Here is a 27,885-nt window from a genome sequence, read left to right on the forward strand (position 1 = left end):
ATGTTTTGATGCCTGTGTACATTTGTTTATAATAACTGATGTGTTAAAACATCTTTTTTTTTGCACTGAAAAATTGTGGGGAGCCATTCTGACACGTGATTGGGTGACTCCCGTTAAGGGCCTGAGGCGCTTTGGCTGTGTCAAAGCTTTCCCGACCCTTTCCTGATGAGAGAGCCCATCCATGTGGGGGTGTGCCTGACCACTGACCCCGGGGACCCAATCACTGACCCTGACCTTGGAGTGCAGCCCCCCCTCAACCTTCATTGGATGGAATTCTCCCCTGAATCTCTTGTTCCCCAAATAAAAGGCTACTCCCCGGCGTGTTCACTCTCTCTCTCCTGCTAGCCCAGAGTAATCCTCGCTGTCCTGCTGGGCGGCTAGAGGTGGGAACCAGAGAGGTGAGCTGTCTCGGACCTAGCAATATAAATAAGGTAACTGGTTTGTGTGTTTTATTTCGATCTCTTCTAACTAACTTTATGCCTAGAACCTCATTAATGAAACCACTGCACAGGCCGCGTGGTAGAAAAAATTGCTCCTGAGACCTCACTTTTTTTTCTTTCTTTTTTCTTCTACTGGGGATTGAATCTAGAGGTGCAGCCACATCCCCACCCCTGCTGTTACTTGTTTGTTTGTTTTTTGAGACAGGGTCTAAGATGTTTAGGGCTTTGCTTAGTTGCTGCGGTTGGAACTGAACTTGCAGTCCTCCTGCCGCAGCCTCCCAAGCCACTGGGATTAAAGGTGTGCACCACTGTGCCCAGCAAGACCTCATATTAAAGAGAAAAATAATTGCCATTATGATTGGGAGAGTTCAGAAATAAATTGCATGTCCTAGTGAGGATGGCTTCCAGGTGCATAAGCATCAGTGGCTCTCTTGGGCACGCACAGCTGAGAGTGACAGGCTTGAGTAGGTCCAATGAAGCACTTTGACATGTTACATGTAGCTGGTGTGAATGGACTAGTGACTATTATAAACTGTCATGTTGACCTGACTTCCCTTTCTAACCAGCCATTTGGCTTTAGCAAGTTACCTAGCCTATCTCCAAGCTTCATGTTTAATAGGCTGTAAAGTAGGAATAGCTCAAGCCTGGCATGGTGGCTAGTGCCTGTCTTCCCAACACTTGTGTATCTGAGATGGGAGGATGAACTCGAGCAAATGTCCAGACCAGCCTGGACAACAGAGCAAGATCCTCTAAAAACAGGAAGGGACTAACTGATGACTGCTTTATGGTTGATGCATGTGAAAGTTAATCATAGGTGTTGTGGCTGTCTCATGAGAAAGTACTTAAGTATGAGGCTCTTAACGGAAAAGTCTTTTCAGGGCAAAGATGACTTCCATTTCTTCATGTCACTTCTGTGGTACCAACTTAAAAAAGATCTGAATGGGAGAGGATGGGCCAGTGTTGAGAGCCACAGCCAAAGGGGCCCCAGCAAACTTCCAGCTGCCAGCAAACTTCCAGCTGCCGGCTGATGATTGGTTCACAGCGGCCCCAGCAACATCTAGCTGATTGGCTCCTCTGCGGTGATGTTTTTGGGCTGTTTCCCTGCCCTTCAGACTGCTAGCTGATGATTGGCTCACAGCGGCCCCAGCAACATCTAGCTGATTGGCTCCTCTGCGGTGATGTTCATTGGGCTGTTTCCCTGCCCTTTCAGACCACGGAGCTGCTCATTGGGGGACTTCTTTGGTTCCGCCCACACGACCCAGCCAATTGGCCTCAAGAGCAGGAGGATTGTGGGAGGTGGTGAGGCTTGTATGGGTGAGAGGCTTGGGGAAGCCGGTGGTGGCAGTTGGGCTCTGAGGGTTTTTTCCTGAGGAGCTGTTTTGTTTGGTGTTTGTAGTTCTAAAAATAAAGTTTGTTTCTTTTGACAAGTGGCTCCTGAATTGTGCCCAGCCAGACTGCGGCATTTGGTGGCCCGTACGGGGAGCGACTGAGGGTAAGTAAACTGCTCGCCCCTGAGGGCAGGGTGAGAGGATGGGTAGCCATTCTAAGTTTCCTCTTTTGTTTTGCTTCATTTTTGTTTTAAGTTACCCGCCCCTGGAGATGAGTGAGATGGAAGAAAAACCGCTCACATCTGAGGAAAAACTATTTGCGTCTGAGGAACAGATAGGGAGAAAGGATGGATGCACATGTCAGGAGGATAGAAAGGCTATAATGAATTTTTGTTGTTCCATTTTTATTTCATTCTGTCTCGGTTTTGTTTGGCGTCATCTTGTTGGGTTGTATTATAGTAGAAATACGGGAACAGAAATTAGTAAAAAGCAAACCAAAAGACTGTTAAGTAAATTGTTAGATGAAGGAGGCATCCCAGTAAAATCAAGAACAGTCAGGGCATACGTTGATACAATACAAAAATGTAGCCCATGGCTTTTTAAGGAGGAGTTGTTAAATATATCACAGTGGGACCATCATGGTGAAGATTTAAAAAGAATAGAAAAGAACAGCCCAGGGACTCTGCCAGTTGGCACATTGCCATTGTGGACATTCGTATCTGGTTTGCTTAGTCCAAAGCCTTCAGTTCAGACAATGGTAGAGGAAGGAGAAGACATATTGATTCAAGTAAAAGAGAAGGTCTTTCGAACTAGTCAGACAGAGGAAGAAAGTGTAAAGCAGAAAAAGCCATCAGGGGAAAAGTTACAACAGGAGACTGCTAATAATACCTTTCTATCAGAGAGCGTAAGTGTCCAACCAACAGCACCACCTCTACAGGAGACTGCTACTAACAGTATTCTATCACCAGAGGGCATAAGTGTCCAATCAACAGCACCACCTCCATATGCTAGGAGACTCCCAACCCCCGCAGTTGATAGTTGGGATCCTGAGACAGGATCTCAAGTATTAACATGCCCTGTATTTGAGGTAGGAGGGCAGCGAATTTACCAGGGTTTAAATTTCAAAACAGTGAAGGAGCTAAAAGAGGCTGTAACAACCTATGGTCCTCAAGCACCCTTCACTGTAAGCTTGGTCGAATCCATTAACAACTTGAACATGACGCCAGCAGATTGGGCTAATATGTGTAAAGCTGTGTTAAATGGAGGACAATACCTGTTATGGAAGGTTGCCAATGAGGAATTTTGCAAGGAGATGGCTAAGCGAAATGCAGCAGCTGGTTATCCTCAGAGAAATCTAGATATGTTGTTAGGAAAGGGACCTTATGAGGATCAGCAGCAACAAATTGCATATGATCCTGGTGTATACTCACAAATTGCTGCAGAGGCGATTACGGCATGGAAGACTTTACAAAGACATGGAGGTTTACAAGGTCAATTATCTAAGGTAATACAAGGAGCTAATGAACCTTACGCTGAATTTGTAGATAGGCTTATTCAAACAGCTACCAGAATTTTTGGGAATACAGAACAAGCAATGCCATTAATAAAACAACTGGCTTATGACCAAGCGAATCGTTGGTGCAAAGATATCATTAGACCATGGAAACAGGAAGATTTAAACACATATATTAAATTATGTAGAGACATTAATGAAAAAGAGCAAGTCGTGGCAGCTGCAGTAAAACAGGCTTTAGATGCCAGAGACATTAATGAACAAGGGCAAATTGTGGCAGCTGCAGTAAAACAGGCTTTATATGCCAGGCCAAGAACATGCTACAATTGTTAACAAACAGGACATTTTAAAAGGAATTGCCCCATAGGAGGAGGGTTTAACAAAACTAGGTATCAAAGGAGTAGAATACTGGGTATTTGCCCACGATGCCGTAGAGGGAGACATTGGGCTAATGAATGCCGTTCTCAAACCACCATAGAGGGTACTCCATTATCAAAAAACGAACAAGGACAAAGTGTTGGGGCTGGGGATGTGGCTCAAGCAGTAGCGCGCTCGCCTGGCATGCGTGCGGCCCGGGTTCGATCCTCAGCACCACATACAAACAAAGATGTTGTGCCCGCCGAAAACTAAAAAAAAAATAAATATTAAAAAATTCTCTCTCTCTCTCTCTCTCTCTCTGTCTCTCTTAAAAAAAAAAGGACAAGGTGTTTATCCACAATATCATGGACAAAGGCATCGGGCTCTGTTGCCAAAAAATGGACAGGGGGCCCCAGTGCTCCGGGTCCCCAAACCACAAATATACGGAGCACTGGAGGAACCCAGCAACCCCATCAGGGTAGTGCCCAGGACACATTGTCCATCAGATCCCTCATCAGACAAACCAGAGGGAGCGCAGGTTTGGACATCTGCGCCTCCGCCAGATCAGTACTAACTCCAGAGATGGGAGTTCAAATCATTCCTACAGGGGTAAAAGGACCTTTTCCCAAAGGAACAGTAGGCTTATTATTGGGACGCAGCTCTTCTACTCTAAAAGGACTTTTGATAAGTCCTGGGGTAATTGATCCCGATTATGAAGGTGAAATAAAAATTATAGCCAGTTCTCCAAAGGGTATATCAGTAATTTCACCAGGAGATAGAATAGCACAGTTACTAATAATACCAAGCCTACATGATAAATTTTCCAGTTGTGCTGTAGAAAGAGGTTCCAAGGGATTAGGCTCCACAGGTGTAGTTTGGGCTATGCTTTCTTTAAATTTAGATTCTCACCCCATGCTAAAACTAAATATTCAAGGACATGAATTTAATGGGCTACTGGATACAGGTGCAGACCTTAGCATCATCTCTCATCAAGAATGGCCAAAACATTGGCCATTACAACAAGCCACTCAAACACTTCAAGGCCTAGGAGTGGCGACTAATCCCCATAGAAGTGCGATGGTATTAGATTGGAAGGATCCTGAAGGATGTGAAGGAACTATACAGCCATATGTATTGGATCATCTTCCTGTAAATTTATGGGGACGAGATGTCTTAGATCAATTAGGTTTGACATTAACAAATAATATCAATCAAAATGCACCCACTATTATGGCTAGACAAGGTTTTAGGAAAGGAAAAAGATTAGAAAAACAAGAACAAGGTATAGCAGCACCAATACAAATAGATCAAGGAACAGACAGACATGGGTTGGATTTTCACAAAGGGCCACTGAGACAACAAAAACTACATGGAAATCAGAAAGACCAGTAAGGGTTCCTCAGTGGCCCTTGACTAAAGAAAAGATACAAGTAGCCCATGATCTGGTCAAACAACAATTAGCGGAAGGACATATACAACCTTCTGTATCTCCCCATAATACTCCCATTTTTGTCATCAAAAAGAAATCTGGTAAATGGAGATTATTGCAAGATTTAAGAGCCATTAATAATGAAATGGTCATTATGGGACCTGCTCAATCGGGGATTCCTCAATTGTCTGCTTTGCCAAAAACTTGGTATGTTTTAGTTATAGATATTAAAGATTTTTTTTTTTTTCAATTCCAATTCATCCTGAGGATAGTCCATGTTTTGCATTTACTATCCCTGCACTGAATCATGAAGGTCCTGATCAGAGATATGAATGGAAAGTACTCCCTAAAGGGATGGCTAACAGCCCAACTATGTGTCAAATTTATGTTAACAAAGTAATCCAGCCACTTAGAAATCAAAATCCTGAACTACAAATATTTCACTATATGGATGATGTATTATTAGCACACAAAGCTAAAAACACATTGGTAGAATGTTATGCCACACTTACAAACTTATTAAAAAATTATAATCTAGAGATAGCATAGATAAAGTACAATTAAATTTTCCAATTAATTATTTAGGAGTTCTATTATCCTCAACCATGGTCCATCCACCAAAAATTCAAATACAAGTAGATCAACTCAAATCACTTAATGACTTTCAAAAGTTATTAGGAGACATAAATTGGATAAGGCCTTATCTAGGTATTCCAACAGGAGAATTGGGACCTTTATTTGATATCCTAAAAGGTCCATCAGATCCAAATTCACCCCGAATGTTAACGCCTGAAGCAAGAAAGGCATTCAAAATCATTGAAACATATATGGAAAATATGCATTTGGATAGAATTGATATAAGTTTGCCTTTATTATTTATTGTACTACCAACAAAAAATATTCCTACAGGAGTATTTTGGCAAGAAGGTCCATTATTATGGATACATTTATCTTATTCTCCTAACACTATTCTTACTAGGTATCCTGAGGCTGTAGGACAATTAATACTCAAAGGAATAAAAACAACAAAGGGAGTATTTGGAATTTCTCCCAATAAAATTATTACTCCATATACTATGAATCAAATTGATGAATTAGCTAATGAGTTAAATACTTGGGCAATAATCATGTGCAAATTTAATGTTTCATTTTATAACCACTTACCATCTAATCCTTTATTGTCTTTGGTCATTGCATCCTGTAATTTTTCCAAAAATGACAAGGAAAACACCTATCATGAATGCTCCAAATATATTCACTGATGGGTCAAATAATGGTACAGCAGCAATAGTTACACCTGATCAAACTTTTACATTTTTAGTACCCAATCAGCTCAAAAGGTAGAGCTTAATGCAGTATTACAAGCTTTTGTGATGTTTAAAGATTCTGTATTTAATTTATTTTCTGATAGTCAGTATATAGTTAATGCTATAGTATCCCTTGAAGATGCTGGTAGGATTTCCCCTTCTTCTACTGTTTTCTCTTTGTTTTCCACTATACAAATTCTAATCTGGGACAGAAAAGATCCATTCTTTATAGGACATATCAGGGCACATACAGTATTGCCTGGAGCCCTTAGTTTGGGCAATGATTTAGCAGATAAAACTACACATGACATACATATTTTCTCTACACTAGAAGAAGCTACAAATTTTCATAAAAGGTTCCATGTCAATGCTAATACTTTACAAAAGCGTTTTAAAATAACTAAGGAACAAGCTAGACAAATAATAAAACAATGTCAAAATTGTGTGACCTTTTTACCACAAGTTAATCTTGGAGTCAATCCTAGAGGATTGATACCTAACCATATTTGGCAGATGGACGTCACACATTTGCCAGAATTTGGAAAATTAAAATATTTGCATGTTACAGTTGATACTTCTTCTGGATTTTTGATGGGCTCCCTTCATGCCGGAGAAAAAACTAAAGATGTTATAGCTCATTGCTTACAAAATTTTGCCACTGTGGGCATTCCAAAACAGTTAAAAACAGATAATGCCCCTGGTTATACTTCTACCTCTTTTAAACAATTTTGCTCATCATTTGGCATTACTCATATAACAGGAATCCCATACAATCCACAGGGACAAGGCATAGTTGAAAGAGCTCATCAAACTATTAAAATGTACTTATTAAAGCAAAAAGACGGAATTGGGAAGGGGTATATATTCCCCAAAGATAAACTTAAAATAACCCTTTTTACTCTAAACTTTTAAAATTTGGATTCATCAGGACTTAGTGCTGCAGAAAGGCATATGCGTCCAAAAAATGTACATAAGCCCAAGGTACTTTGGAAAGATATTCTAACAGGACAATGGAAAGGTCCTGACCCAGTAATTGGAGTCGGGGGTCTGTTTGTGTGTTTCCACAGGGAGAACAGCAGCCGATTTGGATTCCAGAGAGATTAACTAAAGCGATTTCTACAGACCAAAAAGAAGATGATTTGGCTCAAATCCATAACAGCTTATATCCAAAACTCCAATTTGGCTATCCTTACATCTGTGACAGAACCAGGATGCTTTTTTCAATATCTATTTTATTATTGCCCTTTCCCATATCATGAAGTTCTATTTTGTTTTTTGAGCTCATACAGACCTAGGTTAAGTTTTGCTGATCAGTTCTATTTTTTTTTGACTATAGAGTTTTTAAACATTGCAATGGAGGTTTCACCTGTAAAAAGTTATAAGACCTTACTATTATGTTATGTGTCGTATGTATTATATTATGTGTGCACACTTGTGTTTTGTGTTATATGTTTGGATGTCCATATGTCCATATATCATATATGATGAGCGCTCGTGAAAAAATGGATCCAAATATTTTTTTTATTCACGTGATTTAAATGGTTTAATTTAAATTGGGTAAATAACTGTTAAGGATTGTTTTAATATGTAAACAAAAAAGGAGGTTAACAGATCTGTTTGTTTACTTTCACCTTTCCTTTTCATTATATTTAATAATTCTCTTCAAGATAATTTAAATTGTTTAGGAAACATTTATTTATTTATTTAAAGAGAGAGTGAGAGAGGAGAGAGAGAATTTTTAATATTTATTTTTTAGTTCTCGGCGGACACAACATCTTTGTTGGTATGTGGTGCTGAGGATCGAACCCGGGCCGCACGCATACCAGGCGAGCGCGCTACCGCTTGAGCCACATCCCCAGCCCAGAAAATTGTTTTCTTTTAGTGCCTTCTGGAATGTTACACAATTTTTTCTTTAGCCATTATTGCCAGAATTCCTATCTTCATCCCAGTGCCGGTGAAGACAAAGATAAAACTAATCTACAGTTTCTGCAATAGCCATCACTGAACTGCTTGCAGAACTTGCCTAAACTATGTGTCACTTGTATGCATTGTGAACTCACTTGTATGCATTGTGAACTGTCTGTTGGTGCAGCGACTTGTGGTAATGTTGGGGTATTTTTGCTGATGATGTCATCGGTGGTACAATTTTTCCAACAAGAGCCGTCAATTGGCTTGGTGTATCTTCCTCCCTTCTGCTTGTCATGACAAAGACCTCTCCACAGGTGTGGCTGTATACTGGACCGGTAGTCAATGACGGGTAAGATCCAATTACAATGGTACCAACCTAAGACAGGAGGCTGACGCCCTGAGGTCAGCTCATCCGAAGACGGGTAAGGACCATATGTAGTATTGGACAACCTAACAGGCACAGTCCCTAAGCCACATGCTTGTTGTTTAAACAGAGAGGGGGAGATGTTGAGAGCCACAGCCAAAGGGGCCCCAGCAAACTTCCAGCTGCCAGCAAACTTCCAGCTGCCGGCTGATGATTGGCTCACAGCGGCCCCAGCAACATCTAGCTGATTGGCTCCTCTGAGGTGATGTTCATTGGGCTGTTTCCGCGCGCCCTTCAGGCTGCCAGCTGATGATTGGCTCACAGCGGCCCCAGCAACATCTAGCTGATTGGCTCCTCTGCGGTGATGTTCATTGGGCTGTTTCCCTGCCTTTTCAGACCACGGAGCTGCTCATTGTGGGACTTCTTTGGTTCCGCCCACACGACCCAGCCAATCGGCCTCAAGAGCAGGAGGATTGTGGGAGGTGGTGAGGCTTGTGTGGGTAAGAGGCTTGGGGAAGCCGGTGGTGGCAGTTGGGCTCTGAGCGTTTTTTCCTGAGGAGCTGTTTTGTTTGGCGGTTGTAGTTCTAAAAATAAAGTTCGTTTCTTTTGACAAGTGGCTCCTGAATTGTGCCCAGCCAGACTGGGGCACAGTCTCCCTCTGTGAGGCATGTTTATAATGGTGGTTCTTAACTCTGCTTAGGCCCTAGTTTGCTCTTGGGAGCTTTGAAAAACTATTAGATTCAGGCAAATCCCACAAAGCATTGTCTGCAATTCCAAAATGCCTCACCTCCCCTGTCCTGGCAATGGAACTCAGGATGTCACATATGCTAGGCAAATGCTCTACCACTAAGCTATATTCTGCAGACACTATCTCATTTTTAAAGATTGTGTCTGAAGTTGCCCAGGCTGCCCTTGAACTTGTGATCCTCCTCCCTGCACCTCCCAACTAGCTGAAATTATAGGTCTGCCACTGGCCTGGCCCAAATGTCTCACTTTTCTTGTCTTCACTTTCCAATTCTGTAGTAAGTTATCACCAAGTTTTAAATTATTTTTTATCTATATGGTGTTTTTTAATTGGTGTATTATACATTATACTTAAACATAACGGTGGGATTCGTTACATATTTGTATATGCACATGATATAACAATTTGGCCAATATCACTCCCTTGTATTTCCCCTTTCCCTATACTTTGCAATTCGGATAGTTATTTTCATTGTTTTTTTTTTTTTTTTTACACTTGACCCCAGAGGTACTAGTCTCCAGTCCTTTTTATGTTTTATTTTGAAACAGGGTCTAAATTGTTTTGAGCTTTGCCAAATTGCTGAAGTTGGCCTCGAACTTGCAATTCTCCTGCCTCAGCCTCCTGAGATTACAGGGGCGCACTACCACACCTGGCTTCTTTATTTACTGCATGCTGGGTAACACTTTATGATTCCTATCCTACAGATGAAGAAGCCAGTTGAAAGAAGTATCTTGCTCAAAGTTACACTGCTGCTATTTGGTTACGTTAGATTCAGATCTTCATTTTAACCCAAAGCTTTCCCCTTAGGGTTTAATTTTACCTGCATTACAACAATTGCAGCAAGCCCTACTATTTAGGACTATATTAAGATGATAGAACTGGCTTTGAAATCACGCAAAGCCGCCTTTAACCTTAGCTCAACCACTTACTATTTGTATGACTTAGGGCTAATGCTATCTGTCAGAAGGCAGGTGTTGATGGTAAATGAGAAATACAGGTGATTCATAGAGAAGTGCTTGTCCGAAAGGGAGAATCGGTTCTAGGTAAGAAGTTGGGTAAGCTGGGGATGGGGCCGTCTCCTACCCGCATTTCTTTAAGTTTTAGGATCTTCGTTGAAGGGGCTTGGAAACTGAGTGGGAGGTGCTTGAAAGAAAGGGATGCAAAACACAGCTGGTGAAATTCTAATGAAGTTCCCCTCTGCGTGAGGCGATTCTGCCCCAACACCTTTCGGAAAGTTACCTCCCGTTAGTGTAGTTGGATCTCACTGAGTAATGCTCCCAGGTGTTGGAAGAGAGCCCCGCGGAGACGCCGCCTCGCAAGGCTGTTCCTGCCCGGGCTCCAAACAGCAAGTGTTGCCCAGGGTTTCTAGGCGTGGGGGACCAGTACAGTTCGGGAATCTATGTTTCTCGGTAAATCGTGCCTTGAATACAGCCCCCAGGAGCTGCACAGCAGGGACCCAAGCTTGAGAAGGTCGCACACCGGAGGGTGGGGCAGGGGAACGAAGCCAGCGGGCCCCACTAGGAGCCCGGTGTCTGCGCCGCGCAGCCGCTGCCCTCGCCCCGCCCCCGCGGCCTGGCCCCGCCCCCGGCTCCCACGCTCTCAGGACTTCACTTCCCAGCGCCCCTTGTGGAGGAGGCCGCCGCGCTCGGACTACATTTCCCGTGAGGCCCTGCGGCCCCCTCCCTGGCTCTCTCCGGCTCTCCCTGGTTTCTGCAGGCGACGCCGCGCCCGTCCGGACTCCACCTCCCGGCAGCACCCGCGGCGGGGCCGGGTGGGCGGGTCCCGGCGGTCCGAGGGGCGGGGGCGGCGGAGGCGCCAGGGCTGGGGAGGCCGCCGCCTCCCTGGGCCTGCCCGGGCGGCCGCCTCCGCGATGCCGCTGCTGGTCGACGGGCGGCGAGTGCGGCTGCCGCAGTCCGCCGGGGAGCTGGTCCGAGCCCACCCGTCTCTGGAGGTAAGCGCGGCCCAGCGCGGGGGCTTCGGGGCGGGCCCGAGGGGAGCCGCCGAGCCCGGCTGCCTGGCGGGAGGAGTCCTCCTCCGCCCGCCGCCGCCACCGCCACCGCCGTCCCTCTCCTGACACGGAGTTGAAAGTTGGCGCTGCCGGCGCGTTCGGAGCCCGGCCGCCAACACGGTTTCCTCTTGGGACTCCGCGGAGTTCTTCCTTCTTCAGACCTCAGAGGGCACTGCCCAGGCTCCTCTGTTACAAGGAAGGGACGGGCCCAGAGAGGTTAGGTGACCGGACCCGGGGCGCACAGCGCCGGGCTTGAGGACACCCCGGGACCCCCGGATCCCAGCAGGGCGTTGCCTCCCCCCCCCCCGTGCGGACTTGTTGCTTTTAGGCAAATCTGGGCGCCCGCCCTGGCTCACTGGCTCTCGCAGGGGGTCCCCGCCCTGCGGGGAACCATGCTGCGTCCTTGTGCCCTCGGAAGCAAGGCTGTTGCAGGGTGGGCCGCCGACAGCGCCTGGGCAGAGGTGTCCCGGCGGGTTCCTTCCCCTTTCTCCCCTGCCCCTCCTACCCCCGGATGTGGGGCGCCTGGTTATTTTTAGCCCGAGGAGAGGACCACGCCCTGATGGAAGGGTTTTTTGTCTTTGTTTTTCCTGCTTTTGTCCCCGAGTAATCCTCTGAACCCTCAGTCCACGCGCGTGCAGGGACGTTGGGCAGAGTGCACGGTGTGAACCTCAGCGGGGACTCGGATCCCGCTAAGGGGGCGTCACCCTGCCGGTGGAGGTGCCGGCGACCTCGGGGTGCCTCCAGGCGAGCGGGGAAGTGGGTTTTCGTCAGAGAAACGGCTCGAAGATCGCAGCGTCAAGTACCGCGAAGAGAAACGGGCGGGCATCGCTCTGGGACGGGAAGCAGAGGACCCGAGGCTTGGTTCCAGAGGCTTCCCCGGCTGGACAGTCTGTGGCGTTGGGTTGGCTAACTTGGTCCCCCGGGTCTGTCCCTGCGATGTAAGCTTCCCAAGGTGGAGAGCGAGTGTCTTCACCTTTGTACCGGGGAGCCCAGGACAGCCCCTGTCCTAGACTTTGTGCTCAGTAAATATTAGTGACACCGATGAATGAACAGATTGACTCTGAAAACCGTGTGCAGGTGCCAGAGCGAGCGACGGGGACCAGGCGGGCAGCTTGGTGTGCCTCTCAACTTGAATTTCAAGTCGTGATGTTACCAAATTCGTGCTGGGCTAAGCATTGTGCTCTGTCACTTCCTTGTGGGATGTGTGACATCAGAAGTAGTACTCACCTCACGGAGGGAAGGAAATTTCAGCCAGCTAAAAAGTTTAGGTGACACTCTACTTTCATGTCTGTTTGAAAATGTCTATGATGGAAAGTGAGCTTGGTGTCCAGGGCAGCTCAGCTTTGGAGGCATGTGGTGACCTGCCAGGGCTGTGTGCCTCTCAAGGAAGGTTTTGGTCTCTTTAGGGAGACTTGGCCCAGGGAGGCTGCATGGTGGGGACCATGCCTGTTACAGAAGCACAGAGGAGGATGCCACTGGTGGGCAGCAGGGTACGGGCTGTGGGAGCAGACTGGGATGTTTCCCTGGTCCTGGAGAGTGAGTTGGAGCACCCAGGAAATACACCTGGAGAGGCGGGTTGCACCTAGATGACTGTGCTGCTGTGGATCTGTCACCTAGTTAGCAATGGGGAGATATGAAAGGTTTGATTAATTTTTTCCATAATGAGCAGTATATGCTCTTCATAGGAAATAGAAAGTATAAATATTAAAAAGAAAAAATAATTGGATCACAGCCATTCTTCATGTTTTGGTGAATATCTTAAGATTTTCCTTTTTTTTTTTTTTGCACTGAGGATTGAACTCAGAGCACTTTACCACTGAATTAAATCTCCAGCCCTTTAAATTTTTTAAATTTTGAGACAGGGTCTCACCAAGTTGCTTAGAGCCTCACTAAATTTCTGAGGCTGGCCTCAAACTTGCCATCCTTCTGCCAAGTCAGTGGGATTCTGGGAGTGTACCACCACATCTGGCATGTGAAGTGCTTTTCAAAATGGTAGCATGGCTGAATGCAGTGGTGCATGCCTGTAATCCCGAGCTCCAGAGGCTGAGGCAGGAGGATTGCAAGTTTGAGACCAGTGTCTGTCTCAAAATAAGTAAAAAGAGCCAGGGACGTGAGTCAGTGGTTAAGTGCCACCTTGGGTTCAATCCCTGGTAGCGGGGAGAAAAAAAACAAAAGCAAACTCTGTGTCTTTTTGGTGTGATGGCTAAGTTGTAAGCATGCAGTACCAGCATTTATAGCCTGTGACAAGCACACAGGGTGTCCACCCTCATCTGTGGTTTTGCATCCTGTAGTTTATTACCTGGGTCAACCAGTCTGAAAATATTAAATGGAGAATTACAGAAATAAATAATCCTTAAGTTTTAAATAACTTTTATTGAAGTATATTGTTTGTATTGTTTGCTTTTTGTTCTTAGTTATTAATCTCTTTCCTTTTTTTTGGTATGGGGGATTGAATCCAGGGCACTTAACCACTGAGCCACATCCCCAGGCTTTTTTACTTTTTGAGACAAGGTCTCAAGAAGTTGCTTAAGGGCCTCACTACATTGACTGGCCTTGAGTTTGTGAGCCTCCTGCCTCGGCCTTCCTTTTGACTTGCTGGGATTACAGGCGTGGCCAGCATGCCTGGCCTAGCTGTTGTTAATATTATTGTGCCAATTTTTTTTTTTAAAGAGAGAGAGGAGAGAGAGAGAGAGAGAATTTTTAATATTTATTTTTAGTTCTCGGCGGACACAACATCTTTGTTGGTATGTGGTGCTGAGGATCGAACCCGGGCCGCACCCATGCGAGGCGAGCGCGCTACCGCTTGAGCCACATCCCCAGCCCATATTGTGCCAAATTTATAAATTAAAGTCATCATGTGTGTGTATATATTGGTAAAAATATCTGTAGGGGTCAGTACCCTCCATGGTTCAGGCAGCCACGGGGGATCTGAAACATGCCCCCGAGGGTAAGGGAGGGCTGCTATAACAGCCCACTGTAGTAGCACCAGGGAACTTGCCACGCGCTGCCACTGCCCTGTGAAATAAGTGTAGTTACTATTCTTATTTTACAGATGAGGACCGAGGATCAGGAAAGTTGAGTGACCTGTGCAAGGTCCCAGATCCTCCAAGTGCTGAAGCCGGGCTGGAACCCTGGCAGTCTGCCCTTGTCTTTGGTGCTGAGTAATTCAATACAGTAGCCATTAGCTGCATGGCTATTTACATTAAAATTAAGATAAATAAAATCTAAATATCATTTCCTCAGTCACACTAGCCACGTTTCAAGTGCTCAACAGCCACAGGTGGCTGCTATATGAGACAGTGCAGATCCAAATCATTCCCACCCGGCTGAAAGTCCCTTTGTGCAATGCTTAACTCAGTTTTCTTCCACTAAGTTACAACCCTGGAAACCCTCACCCATTAAGAAAAAATTTAAAGCAGGGTCACCCAGGCTGGCCTTGAACTTGTGATCTTTCTACTTCAGCCTCCTGAGAAGCTGGGATTATAGGTGTGCACCACCATGCTGGGCCAGCTTTCACTTTTTTTTGCACAGGGGATTGAACCCAGGGTCACTTTAACTCTGAGTCACATTCTCATCCCTTTTTTATTTTTAATTTTGAGACAGAGTCTCACTAAGTTGCTTAAGGCCTGCCTAAATTGCTGAGGTTAGCCTCAAACTTGTGATCCTCCTGCCTCAGCCTCCTGAGCGGCTGGGTTGGCAGGAGTGCATCTTAGTACCTGGCTCCGCTTATTCTTAATCATTCACTTGGGTTCAGTAACCATCCTGGAATGTCTTGTTTAATGGTTCTATAATATGAATGCACCATAACTTAATTTCTGCCTTTCTTTACTTATTTTGGTGGCTTTTATGTATTTATTATCTTTTTTACAAAATCCAAATGTGAATGGAACCCAGGGCCTCATGAATTCGAGGCAAGTACTTTACCACTGAGCCATACCCCCAGCCTGTTTCTGCTTTTATTTTTTAATTTTTTATTTATTTATTTTGTGGGGCTAGGGATTGAACCAGGGGTGCTCTACCACTGTGCTCCACCCAAGACCTTTTTATTTTTATTTTGAGAAGCTAAGTTGCTGAGGGTGGCCTTGAACTTGCAATCCTTCTGTCTCAGTCCCCAAGCCAACTCATTGGGATTATGATGTGCACCACTGCACCTGAGTCTACTTTTAAACATGGAGGTGTTTGTGAGATTTCACCAAAATGAACATTCTCAGAGCTACATCTTTATGAACAGGCTTAGATTTTGAGTCGAATTGATGTTACAGAATCAGTGTTTAGAAGCAGTGAGGCTGGCGGTCCCCTTAGATAGGATTGGCAGGGCAAGGGAGGAGACCTTGGGGCTGGGGGACAGAGGTGGGAAAGGGTGACAGGCACCCACTGGTGAGCTCTCGTAGGGGCCAACACAGTGCAAGCTCAAAGCACGTCACCTCTTAGTGGATCCTCACCAACTAACAAGGTGGATGTCATCCTGCCATTTATCAGAGGGGGAAACGGGTACCAGGTACGGGCTTGCCCAGGATCTGCTGCTCATAAGGTGTGCTGCAGTAAGGTGTTCATGGTGGTCCCAGGGAGGAACCCGGGTGGCATGTGAGGCAAGTGCTCCGCCCATGGAGCTGCACCCCCTGGCTTTAGTCATTTGGATGGGAGACAAGGGTGAAGGCGTAGTTATGGGAAAGGAGGCTTGATTTGAGAACCACGTCTGTTGACAGTGCCGCTGCCGCTGTGCCTCATGGCTCTCACGCTCAGGCCTGTGCAGGAAGCGCGGCGCCAGCTAAGGGAAGCAGGCTCGCCCCCGGTGCAGCTGGGTGAGGGCTCGGCCAGCCACTCTGTACGCAGCCTGTGGGTCAGGAAGGGCTTTACATTTTTAAATAGTCGAAAAAATCAAAAGAATAATATTTTGTGATGGGAACTTGGCTGAAATTCAAATTTTGGTGTTTCCTATAAATAAAGTTTTGCTGGAACACAGCCACGTCCCCTGGTCTGGTGTCTGTGGCTGCTTTGATGCTACAGCGACAGAGACTTGTGGTCTGCAAAGCCTCAAAGGTCCTCTTAGGAAGAGTGGCCAACCCCTGGGTTGTAGTGGAGTTGGTGTCCAGGGAATGTCACAACTTGAGAGAACGGGGGCTTTGATTTCAGAATGTGACGAAGTCGAAGTGGGGCTGGGGTGTCCCCAAGAGAAGTTTGGCTGAAACGTCTCATTTCCCAGAGTTGAGGTCGAACCCACTCGCGCTCTCATGGGGCAGTGTCTTCCTGTCCCTCTGGCTTGTTCCTTTGGGAAACAAGAGTCGTGTTGAAGAGAGGATTGGGGTCTTTGGGACAGTGGTTTGCTTTTGTGGGTGACCTTGCCGGCACAGGCGCCCCTGGAACACCTGCCACATTTATTTCCTGCCGACGCCGCAGCAGTTGCCTTTCCAGCCTCACTTCCCACCCCGCCTCGCTCGATGCCCCCTGCAGTGCTGGGTGGTAAAGCCAGAGCCTACAGTTCATTTCTTGAATTGAAGGCTTGTTTCTTTTCTTTTTTTGTTACCAGGGGTTGAATTCAGGGGCACTTGACCACTGAGCCACATCCCCAGCCCTATTTTGTATTTTATTTAGTGACACGGTCTCACTGAGTTGCTTAGTGCTTCGCAGCTGCTAAGGTTGGCTTTGAACTCATGATCCTCCTGTCTCAGCTTCCCAAATCGCTGGGATTACAGTGGTACAGCACTCAGCCCCCCCCCCCCCCCACTTGTTTCTTTCTTTTTTTTTTTTTAGAGAGAGAGAGAAAAAAAATTTAATATTTATTTTTTAGTTTTCGGCGGACACAACATCTTTGTTTGTATGTGGTGCTGAGGATCGAACCCGGGCCGCACGCATGCCAGGCGAGCGCGCTACTGCTTGAGCCACATCCCAAGCCCCCCACTTGTTTCTTTTAAATTATTGTTTTGCTTCCAGTTAGTGGAAATTCCTTAACTGAAGAAAACGATGAACAACTAGTCAAACTTATCATTTACTACATCTTTTATTGATTCACCCCAAAACCTAAATTAGCAGAAGGTATCAGAATGGCAAAAAGCTTATACAAGTCTGTAAAACAGCCAGGTGCTGTGCCGCACACCTGAAATCTTAGCAACCCAGGAGGCTGAGGCAGGAGGATTGCAAGTTCTAGGCCAGCCTCAGCAACTTATCGAGGTCATAAGCAACTTAGTGAGACCCAGTCTCCAAATTTAAAAAAAAATAGGTCTGGGGATATAGCTCAGTTGGTGGAGCACTTGTCTTGAATACACAAGGCCCTGGGTTCAATCCCCAGCACCACCAAAAAACAAATAAATAAATAAATAAAATTTAAAAAAAATAATAAAATAATAAAAAAAGAGGGCTGAGGATGTGGCTCAGTGGTTAAGTGCTCCTGGGTTCAATATACTCTCACACATTTTAGTAAGTGTTTTCATTGAGGTATTTATTTGTAAATAAGGAAATAATGCAGGTTAGTGTTTTATCAGTTTGACATTTAAAAATGTTTAATTCAGCTTTCATTAAAGAATTTAACACCTAAATTCTTTTTCAAAATTCTCTATCCTCGGGTTGGAAACTGGGGCCTCGTGCATGGGAGGTAGGCAAGTGCTCTAGCATAGATGACACCCTCAGCTCCTAAATTCTCTTTTTAAAAAATAGATTTACAGCATAAGAATTTATACAAATACCCAACTAGACAAATCTTTTGACGTCTAATGTTAATATGTCCTTCATAAATTCTCATTTCTTTTTGTTTTTCTACTTTAATGACATCATAGCTGGGCATGGTGGTGCATGCCTGTAATCCCAGTGGCTCAGGAGGCTGAGGCAGGAGGATGCAGGTTCAAAGTCAGGCTCAGCAATTTAGGGAGGCTGTAAGCAATCTAGGGAGATCCTGTCTCAAAAAATAAAAAGGGCTGGGGATGTGGCTCAGTGGTTAAGTGTCCCTGGGTTCAGTCTCCAATACAAAAAAAAAAAAAGACATCATAGAAGACAACAGCCGCAGTAAAGTCCTTTGTGGTGGCACAGCCCCACTGTGGTTTTGTTGGTGACTTTTTCCCGTGTGAATAAGCGTTTTACCCTTGTTGATGAATAGTGTATTTATAGCTCTTTAAAAAACTGTCCAGTTTTGCCTTTCACTAAACACTCAAAACTCCTCCCATGTCCTTCCTAATTCCTGACTGCAGTTAGTGGGTGAGCTCTCGTCCCACGTAACTGACGAGGCCTCCTGCTGTCCGCGGCTCTCTGCTGCTCTAAATAACACAGCCATGGCCCTCAGTACAGAGTTCTGGAAGTGGGGTGAGTAGATGAGGGGACAGGGAAGTCCTAGCCTGCTCTTAGAGGAGGAGAAGGAGGGCCATGGCCTTGGAGCCACTACTGTTAACACAGTCAGGAGTCACTCCCTCTTGAGTGAAGAACTGTGATCGAGGATTCTTGACTCTTGTAGGTAAAATGGCTTGTCTCCTGGGCATATTCCAGATGAATGTTACGCTGCTTCTCATCTCAGCCTGTCACATGACATACCAGAAACGCCAGCGTGCTTCCCACGCAGAGCACACTTCGGCTCTCTCCACCTATTTAGTTATTTCAATCCTCACTAATTCACATCACTATTTTATTTTTTTTAATTAAACAGGAAAGAGCCAGACTTCTCAGAGGTCAGTCTGTTCAACAAGTGGGACCCCAGGGCCTTCTGTATGTTCAGCAAAGAGAGCTTGCAGTGACCTCCCCAAAGGATGGTAGGTTAGGAAGCAGTGAATTGGGCGTTATCCCAAAAGGCTACTGGATATTTTATTTTATTTCTTTTTCAAACAGGCTCCATCTCCATTCTGGGTTCTGATGATGCCACTACTTGTCACATTGTGGTCCTGAGGCACACAGGTATGATGAGAGAGGTGGAGGACACCATTGCTTAAACCGGCCCAGCAGTGTGGGACCATTTCCCTTCTCACCTTGAGCTTCCTGGTACCTGTTTGAAAGCTGACTTGGCTTACCTTCTCTCTCGTCTGCATGGTACCTCCCTGTTGCCCTGGTCAGAATGGGTTGGCTGGGCAGCACAGCCTTTTCTATTTTTTTTTTTTAAACAGGACATTCAAAGATGAGGCAGCTGAGTGGACAGGAGTAGTCCTGGCTTGCTTCCTGAATTCCCCTGTGGAATAACCTGAGTCATTTCACCCTTGTTCTTCAGGTAATGGGGCTACCTGCCTGACGCATTGTGATGGAACTGACACCAAAGCCGAGGTCCCCTTGATCATGAACTCCATAAAATCCTTTTCTGACCACGCTCAAAGTGGAAGGTGAGCTCCATGCTACTCTTTCGTGAATTGGGAACTTTGTGGCATCGTGACACTACCATGCCTTGCTTGCTCCCCTGAGAACGCAGCCCGCCTTGGTACTGCTGCAGCAGTGAGTGAGTACACGGGTCCCAGGTGCAGGCAGGTAGTCAGTGCTGGGTTCTCCACAGGTGGGACCCTGCACCTGTCGTTCCACTTTTAGAGATGTGCTGTTAGGGCTGGGCCCATCACATGCTGCTGGTACTGCAGCTGTGGCCTCTCTCACTCAGCAACTGCTTGTTGAAATGTTTCCTCTGAGCAGCAGCCGGCCACAGAACCAAGCACGTGCCGCCCTGTGGTGCTCTCTCAAGGGAGGAGCGGGCCCAGGAAACCACAGGGGTGTCTGGTGTGTGTGTGGGGGGACAAGGCAGGGAAGCAGCATGTGGAGGCTGGGGCGAGGGGCAGTTTGACATCCCAGTCCAGTGGTGGCTTGGGTGTGGATTGCTGGGTAGAACCGGCCCCTGACCTGGCAGTCCCCCAAGACCATGTGTTCCTCTTAGCCCCCCCGCGCTCCCTCCATTTGATAGGCGCACAGAGGAAGTATACTGGAGTCACACGGCTAGAGGCTAGATCAGTGCTGGGCCTCCCACTCAGGCTACCATCACACCTCTGCTCACACCTGTGCCCCTCCTTCCTGTCAGTGCACAGGCTTGACTCATTCTGTTGGTGGCCATTGAGTGAGCTAGTCCAGTGATAGGCAAGTGCTTAGAATCCCAGGGAAGCTCCGTCAGTTTCACTCATTAACTCAAAGCAACGAAAACATTTTTTCTTCTTCCTTTGGTCCCCAGGGCCTCCTCACACACGCCAAGCGTGTGCTGAGCTGACAGCCCCAGCCCCCAATTTTAAATGTAATTCTCTTCTGGCTGGGTCAGCCACTGGCTGGCAGGCCTCATCGCTGTGACCTGCGCAGTTGCGAAACAGCAGGTTCATTTTGTACTGGCTCCAGCAGGTTATGTCCTAGACCTGACGCTGGGCCTGGACTCCGTGGTTCTCAGAACATGGTCATCAGCTATTCCTGGTCTGTTCCTAGGGGAACTGATTTGGTTACTGTGGAAGCCCGGAGCCTAGTCTGGTAGTCCAGTGGTCACAAAGCCAGTGGTCACAGCCCTTCTTACTATTTAACATCTCTTATGAGGCCACTTGATGCCACACCCTGTACAGGGTACATAGCGGTTCTGGTTCATTCCTTAGGAAGGTCGTGTGTCTTGGTGGACATTAGTGCAGTATGGCAGCACCTCTCCCCTCCCCCAGCACGAGTCTCCCAGGTTGTTACAGGCTATGGAGAAGGTCAAGTGTGAGAAATGGGGTCAGACAAAGTTAGTTTGGGTGTTGTAGTTGTATCACTTGTCAGAGCTTTACTGTACTCTGGTGCATGGGGACTCCGAGGAAGAGGTCACAAAAGGCACGGTTTCTCAAACTACCCCTTGTTCCCATCTCATGGGGCTGTGTTTGTGCTCACACTGTGGGAAGGTCTGGTGTCCTGGGTCCTAGGCTTGTGCTTTGGAAATGCTGAGAACCCCTCAGAGGAGGCAGCACCCACCTAGTGTCTACTTGCCAGGGAGCCCTCTCTTACATCTCACCCAGCTCCTCCTGGGTGAGGACCTCAAGAAATTTTAAAAGTGTCTCACTTGGGTGGGTGGATGATGAAGCAGTTGTGTTCCTCTAGAGCAGTTTCTCACCTCTGCACAGGTGGCACTGCATTTGTGTTCAGATGGCCATCCCCTCCGTCATCAGGGAAGCTGGGCAGGGTCCTCAGAAGACTGCCAGTGGCCTTGGCAGCGCCACCCACATTCCCAGTTTGCCCCAAATTTGTGTGTTGTGAATGAAAAAGGCCAGAAGCATCCTGGAGCAGGGGTTCATGGAAGCTCAGAACTAAAAATCAAAGCAGAACCAGCGTGCCCTGCCGCGTGCTGTCCTGGCTCTGACCACCGTGCCGTCTCTTTGCCAGGCTGGAAGTGCACCTCGTGGGAGGCTTCAGTGATGACAGGCAGTTGTCACAAAAACTTACTCACCAACTTCTTAGTAAGTTCATTGTTTCTTTCTCTAGTTTGATAAAGTTCTCCACCTATTTTTTGTTAAAAATCCCAACTAGAATGAAGCCTAAGAGGGCAGACTTGGAGTAGATGAAGAAATGGTCCTGCTCAGCTGGAACTGAAAACAGAGGTAGAACAGCACGGAGCGAAATTTGGAGGGGCCAACAGAATGGAGACAAGATTTTCAACTGGCACATTCTAGTATAGTAAATGATCCAACTTATATAAAGAACAGAACCATTCTGGTGGGCATGTCCATTTTAACCTGCAGAATCTAAAACATTGATATATTTTTTTCCTATTAGCAAAAAAACCCAACAACAAAACACTGTCCTGTCTTAAAGCACAGCAGTGAGGCAGTGAGGTTGGCACACACACAGGCCAGAATACACATGGGGCAGCCGTCAGAAGATGATGCGACTTGGCATCATGGCTTAAGTTTTTAAAAGGTTTGACCCATCATTCTCCTTTTGGGAATCTTAAGCAAGTAATCTAAAATGCACACGGATTTATGCCCAGAGATGAGCAATAGAACATTATTTACAAGAAACAATAATCTGATAACTATCAGTAAGTTATGCAGTCACTAAAAGTTACTGAAAGAACTTTGAATTACAAGCTCTTAAGCTTGTACATGTGTATTTCCCCATGTGTATGAGAGGATATAAAATTGTCTACATGGTGTGAGTAGGTATGAAATTGACTCTATGCTTGGGCTCAACTGTCCACAGAAAAAGAGGGAAGGAGAGAGACTGAGTATTGACACAGCTAGGATAGTTACTTCATTATGCCCCCTTGTATTTTCCACGATGACCATATTTTCTTGTATACATGTGTGCAGTGCTGGACATGGAACCCAGGGAGGACCCTGGGAATGCTGGGCAAGTGCTCTGCAACTGAGCTTCACCACCAGCCTCACCAGATTTTTTATGACCCTGATAATCAAGGGGACAAAAGGTGATCAGAAGAAGAGTTATTAAAGTCTACTTACTCTTAGGGGTCTGTGTGTCCCCCAAAAGCTCTGAGAAGGAAGATAAAGATGGAAAGGCTTAGTCGTCTCTCCTTTGGGCTTAAGGCTAAGCATGTGTCTGGCCTCAGCCCAGGTGGTGGCTGTGAGGAGGGCGAGGCAAGCGCTCAGCTGGCTTCCGCCTCTGCCCCTGTCTTGACTTGCTCAGCAGTGTGTTCTGCCCAGAGGAACTTGTTTGACATCCAATTTTAAAATTCTAATTATAGGTGAATTTGACAAACAAGAAGATGACATTCACTTGGTGACATTATGTGTGACAGGTAAGTTTTGCCAAAACAAGCTGCAGGGTTCAGGTACATTTTGCCCACAACTTTCCTGCAGGACTAGCACCAGGACCCAAGTCGGAAAAGACACACAGAGGTTGTCCCAGCTTTGTTGGCCGTCTCTAGCCACCACCGCCCACCCCGCCCATGTCAGACCCTAGTGCAGGTGCTGGACTCTTCTCTCCACATGCACTGCATCTCCCTCCTCAGGACTGTCAGAGCCTGCCTCTCCTCTCTGGGAGGGGAGGCCCTGACCAGAGGAACTGCCCCCTGCTTGGCAGATGCCTGGGAAGCATCAGGGTCCTCTACTCAGCAGGGAAACTGCCACCATCTGGTTTTCTGATGTCTGCCCCTTGTGCAGTGAGGGCTCCTCCTCTGTTATTACACACAGTGAAAACAATTGTTTACAGCTTCTTAACGACTATATCTTAAACCTTTTTTTCTTAATTTCTTAGAATTAAATGACCGAGAAGAAAATGAAAACCACTTTCCAATAATTTATGGCATTGGTAAGTAGTGTGTTTACTTATGGGTTGGAGGATTGGGTTCTTGTCGAAAAGGCGGACTCAGATCAGAATCTGACGGAGGATCCCTACTGTTGTCAGAGTGCACGGCAGGCTGGACTCCTTTTTTTACTGTGAGACCCTGGGCATGCAACTTGACCTCTCTAACCTTTAACTGTGGAACTGCCACAACGTCCGTAACCTGAGACTCTGGGGAGCAAAAGACAGCAATGCACAGTATACACTGCCCACCTGCACAGGACCCAATAGGGCCACACAGGCCTGTGTGTGAGCGGGTGCCCTGTGGGGAGGGAGTGGGGCATCTGGATCTGTGCGTACTTTGGGAACAAGGTAAGGTCTTTATTGAGAAAAAAGTGTATACCTCTCAGGCTATCCAGAACCTTTCTCCCTCCTGTGACAGTGCCTAGGATTCTCGGGGATGTGGTCTGTGATGGTCTGTATTTGCAAAGGGGTTCTGCTGTACCCTTGTATTTATTTAGCTGGATGGTGAATATGCAGGTGCTCATCATCTTATTCTCTGTAACTATGTGTCTAAAACTCTTAAAAGTTCAAGTTAAGAATACTATGATAGCATGTGGACATAGGGCTGACCAGATGGCTTTGCCATGTGCTTGCTGAGCATCTGCCAGGCACGGCTGGGGCAGGACATGTCTTACCTGGCCCAGCTCAGGCCTCGGCTGTTTTCAAGGCACAGAGACTGTGCTGTCCCTTTCCAGAGGGGGGAGACTACAGACAAGAGTCATTGTTTAGTTCCCAATCTTTTCTCTCAACTTCTGGCTCTTACATGATGGTAGAAATGTAAGACTATGTAAGTCTTTTGTCAATTCAAACTCATCCTGTTGTCCCTCACAGCTGTCAACATTAAAACAGCAGAGATATACAGAGCCACATTTCAAGATCGAGGCCCCGAGGAGGAGCTGCGAGCTGCCCGAGCTTTAGCTGGAGGCCCCGTGAGTGGGAACGCGTCTTTGTGTTAGGGGGGTGAGGAGGGAAAATGAATGAAACACCAAAGGCTTGAGTTTTAAAGAACTTAGAAAAGCTCATGTCTGCCTCTTTAAAGCTCAAGATTGATTTTGGGTTATAACCCAGATCCCAGGTTCTCTGCCTTTTTAGGTGCAGGAGGATGTAATGTCTAGATCCAAAGAGAATGAACCTCTTTTCATTTTAACAACTTTCCATGTATCTTTCCTACAAAGGGAGAGGGGAGCTTCTCTCCTCTGCACTTGGGATCATGCATTCTTTTGGACCAAGTCACTGAAAAGCAGTGTCCTGGAATGATTTAATTAACCCCCAAAATGATCAGATCAATTTAAAACATTAATTTCCTTTAGGGTACTCCCCCCTCCCCCTCCCCCATTTTGGTAGTGCTGGGAATGAGCCCCAGAGCCTGGTGCACGCTAGGCAGATGCTCTACAACTAATTTACATTCCCCAGCTCCTAGGATGCATTTAAAAAAAAAACAAACAAAAAAAACTGGTGCTTAGGATGCTTTTTAATTCTTTCAAATTATTTTCTAATTTAAAAAATTAGAAAATAACTGGGCATGGTGATGTACACCTGTAATCCCAGACAAGTGAGAGACAAGTTTAAAGATAGGGTCTCACTCAGTTGCCCAAGCTGTCTCTAAAAGGGATGGGGATATATCTCAGTAGTAGAGCACCCATCAATTCCAAGTACTGTTAAGAAAAATACAAACTCAAGACTTACACGTCCCATTTGAGGGATGGCTTGAACAAGTCTTTAAAAGTACTCAAAAAAAATCAGAAGTTTGCTTGTTTTTGAAATGCTGACATTTTCATAGGAAAACATGTTTGGAGTCAGGGTGATTTGTTTGGCCAATCTTGTTTAGGATTCATTTTTATTCAAGGTAGCACAATAATCCTAATTTGGTTAATATCCAGAACACATTTCAGTTTTAGTAACCCAAACTGACTCTTGTTGATTAAGCTGAATTTTTTTTTTTTTTTAACACCAAGGATTGAACTCAGGGCACTCAGCCACTGAGCCCTATTTTGTATTTTATTTAGAGACAGGGTCTCGCTGAGTTGCTTAGTGCCTCCCTTTTACTGAAGCTGGGTTTGAACTCATGATCCTTCTGTCTCAGCCTCCTGAGTTGGTGGGATTATAGGCATGTACCACCACATCTGGCTCTGAAAATTATCATTGACAAATTTTGGGAATTCAGGGCTGGGGATATGGCTCAAGCGGTAGCGCGCTCGCCTGGCATGCGTGCGGCCCGGGTTCGATCCTCAGCACCACATACAAACAAAGATGTTGTGTCCACCGAAAACTAAAAAAAAATTTTTGGGGGGAATTCAGGGGATAGATCTCTTGATAAATCAGCTTTTATAAGCTGATGTTTCCTTTCTTTTGATGGGGCATCAAGCATTGTGAGCTTCTTTTTTTTTTTTTTTTGGTGATGCTGGGGATTGAACCAAGGGCCTTGTGCATGCGAGGCAAGCACTCTACCAACTGAGCTATATCCCCAGCCTGTATTGTGAGCTTTTTAAGTTGCAAGGTGATCAGTTGCTTGGGGTATGAATGATAAGACAAGGTTTTGTGCAGCCCTGGGAGTATAGACTTCGGTCAGACACACCTGGTTGTGAGGCCCAGCTCTGATGCTCACTGGACAGGTGACTTGCCACCTGTCTCCAGTTTTCATCCAAAGTGGGAAGACTGCCATCTCTTTGTGGGACTATTGTCAGAACTAAACACAGCTAAAAACATTTCCCCACAAAGTGCAGCACCAAACACTTCAGTAGGTGGCAACTTTGTTATTATGTGAAACACAATTTTTAAGCAGCTTATCATCTGGAAGGGTGCCTTTGAACTAGACTACACTGGAGCTCAAGTAACGGTAGGGTTTGAGAAGTGGGTAACATTCCTGATGTCCTATCCTTGAACTGTTCCCTTTTAGATGATTAGCATTTATGATGCAAAGACTGAGCAACTTCAGATAGGCCCGTATTCCTGGATGCCATTTCCACATGTGGATTTCTGGTTGCAGCAAGATGATAAGCAAATACTAGAGGTGAGAATTTACAGGTTGGGTAAATCTTAGATCTCTGGACCCTGGTTTTCTCATCTGTAAGAAAAGAAACGGTTTAGACTAGATAATAGATGCTTTTCCTTCAGCGGTAATATTTACTTTCTTGAAGTCATTGGAAGACCCATTGGGGATAAGTAATGTCCCGGGTAACTATACAGGTGAAGCAATAAGGAATCTACTGTATTTACAAGATATGTACATAGAGAACTAGCTATCAATATGAGAATGTCCTGATTAATGATTACAGAACACAAAGATATTCTGACATCTTTATCAAAACAAGGCATAGAGCCACGTTCCTCTTCTCTCAAGCCCACAATCTTGTTTTTCAGAACCTTTCCACTTCCCCTTTGGCTGAGCCCCCCCACTTTGTTCAACATATCAGATCTACCTTGATGTTTTTAAAGAAATACCCCTCTCCAATGAATATGCTGTTTCCTGGAAATAAAGCTCTCCTCTACAAGAAAAACAAAGATGGCTTATGGGAAAAGATCTCTCCTCCAGGAAGCTAAATGTAGGAATTACCAAAGAAAGCTACTTTTTGGCATGACAAAGACCATCGGTGGGGTTTGGAAAGAAGATAAATTTGGAATGTACACCATTGAGTCTTAGGTTTCCTTCCTTCCTCAGTGTCTCTCAAATGACTTTCAAAATAAAATCTTATTTTGGCAAAGGCATTTGTTTAGATTTACTTTTTGCTTTACTAAAAAGGTCCATGCCCAACCTTTTTTTTTTTTTTTTTTGCCAGTAATAAGGGACACAGGAAAAATTACCTGTCCCACTGGTGTATAAATGGCTATTTCAGACACTTGCATACGTCTTCCTAATTCTGCTGCATTAGTGAATCAAGTAAAATCAATAATTTTGTCTGAAAAACAGTATTTAAATGCAGTAAAATTCATTGTAGATTTATATATAGTTCAGAGTTTTCTAACCTAAGATTATTTTAGAAGCTTCATATCCAAAATTGCTCTACTAGAAAAAAAGTTTCATCTTGTTGTTCTCCAATATAACAACCTCTAAAATAGTCTCCTATCAGACTAAATTTGATCGGAGAATTATACCAAATCACTGTTCTTTAAGTATAAGGTCATTAAAATAAATGCCCAAACTTTGGTTATTATACAATTTATATTTTTAGAAACCTTTCATGTTTCTAAAGTTACCATCCAAAAGGAAGTCACCATGCCTACTTAGTGGTAAGATTTATAAACTGAGTTCAGTGGTAACAATTTCAAGAACCTTTATTGAAACCAACATTCAAAT

The 27,885-nt window shown here is 45.5% G+C and overlaps 2 protein-coding genes across 14 annotated transcripts in view; one reads left to right on the plus strand and one right to left on the minus strand.

Annotated features, from left to right (window-relative positions):
* Positions 1-11,153: 11,153 nt before the first annotated feature.
* NTAN1 (N-terminal asparagine amidase) overlaps positions 11,154-27,885 on the plus strand; it is a 51,319-nt gene continuing 34,587 nt past the window's right edge. For 3 of the 7 annotated variants that reach the window (XR_014022577.1, XR_014022578.1, XM_081298729.1), the window contains exons 1-9: positions 11,212-11,342; positions 19,027-19,129; positions 19,206-19,271; positions 19,579-19,687; positions 21,672-21,745; positions 22,990-23,043; positions 23,502-23,555; positions 24,423-24,520; positions 26,488-26,601. Coding sequence is in view for 5 of the 7 variants with exons in the window: in XM_081298729.1 (XP_081154855.1) it covers positions 11,262-11,342; positions 19,027-19,129; positions 19,206-19,271; positions 19,579-19,687; positions 21,672-21,745; positions 22,990-23,043; positions 23,502-23,555; positions 24,423-24,520; positions 26,488-26,601 (753 nt within the window). In the remaining 2 variants the exon portion in view is untranslated. Of the gene's footprint in view, positions 11,343-19,026; positions 19,130-19,205; positions 19,272-19,578; positions 19,688-21,671; positions 21,746-22,989; positions 23,044-23,501; positions 23,556-24,422; positions 24,521-26,487; positions 26,602-26,931; positions 27,294-27,885 lie in introns of those variants that run through there. The other 4 variants (XM_081298728.1, XM_081298727.1, XM_081298731.1 and 1 more) reach the window with 4 other exon arrangements.
* Positions 26,517-27,885, minus strand: part of PDXDC1 (pyridoxal dependent decarboxylase domain containing 1) — a 54,768-nt gene continuing 53,399 nt past the window's right edge. For 6 of the 7 annotated variants that reach the window (XM_081298723.1, XM_081298725.1, XM_081298718.1 and 3 more), the window contains exon 24: positions 26,531-26,655. In XM_081298723.1, coding sequence (XP_081154849.1) covers positions 26,596-26,655 — 60 coding nt within the window. In that variant the 3' untranslated portion in view covers positions 26,531-26,595. Of the gene's footprint in view, positions 26,656-27,885 lie in introns of all 7 variants that reach the window. The other variant, XM_081298721.1, reaches the window with a different exon arrangement.

Source organism: Spermophilus citellus (assembly GCF_964194105.1).
Source record: "Spermophilus citellus genome assembly, chromosome: 6".
NCBI classification, from domain to species: Eukaryota; Metazoa; Chordata; class Mammalia; order Rodentia; family Sciuridae; genus Spermophilus; species Spermophilus citellus.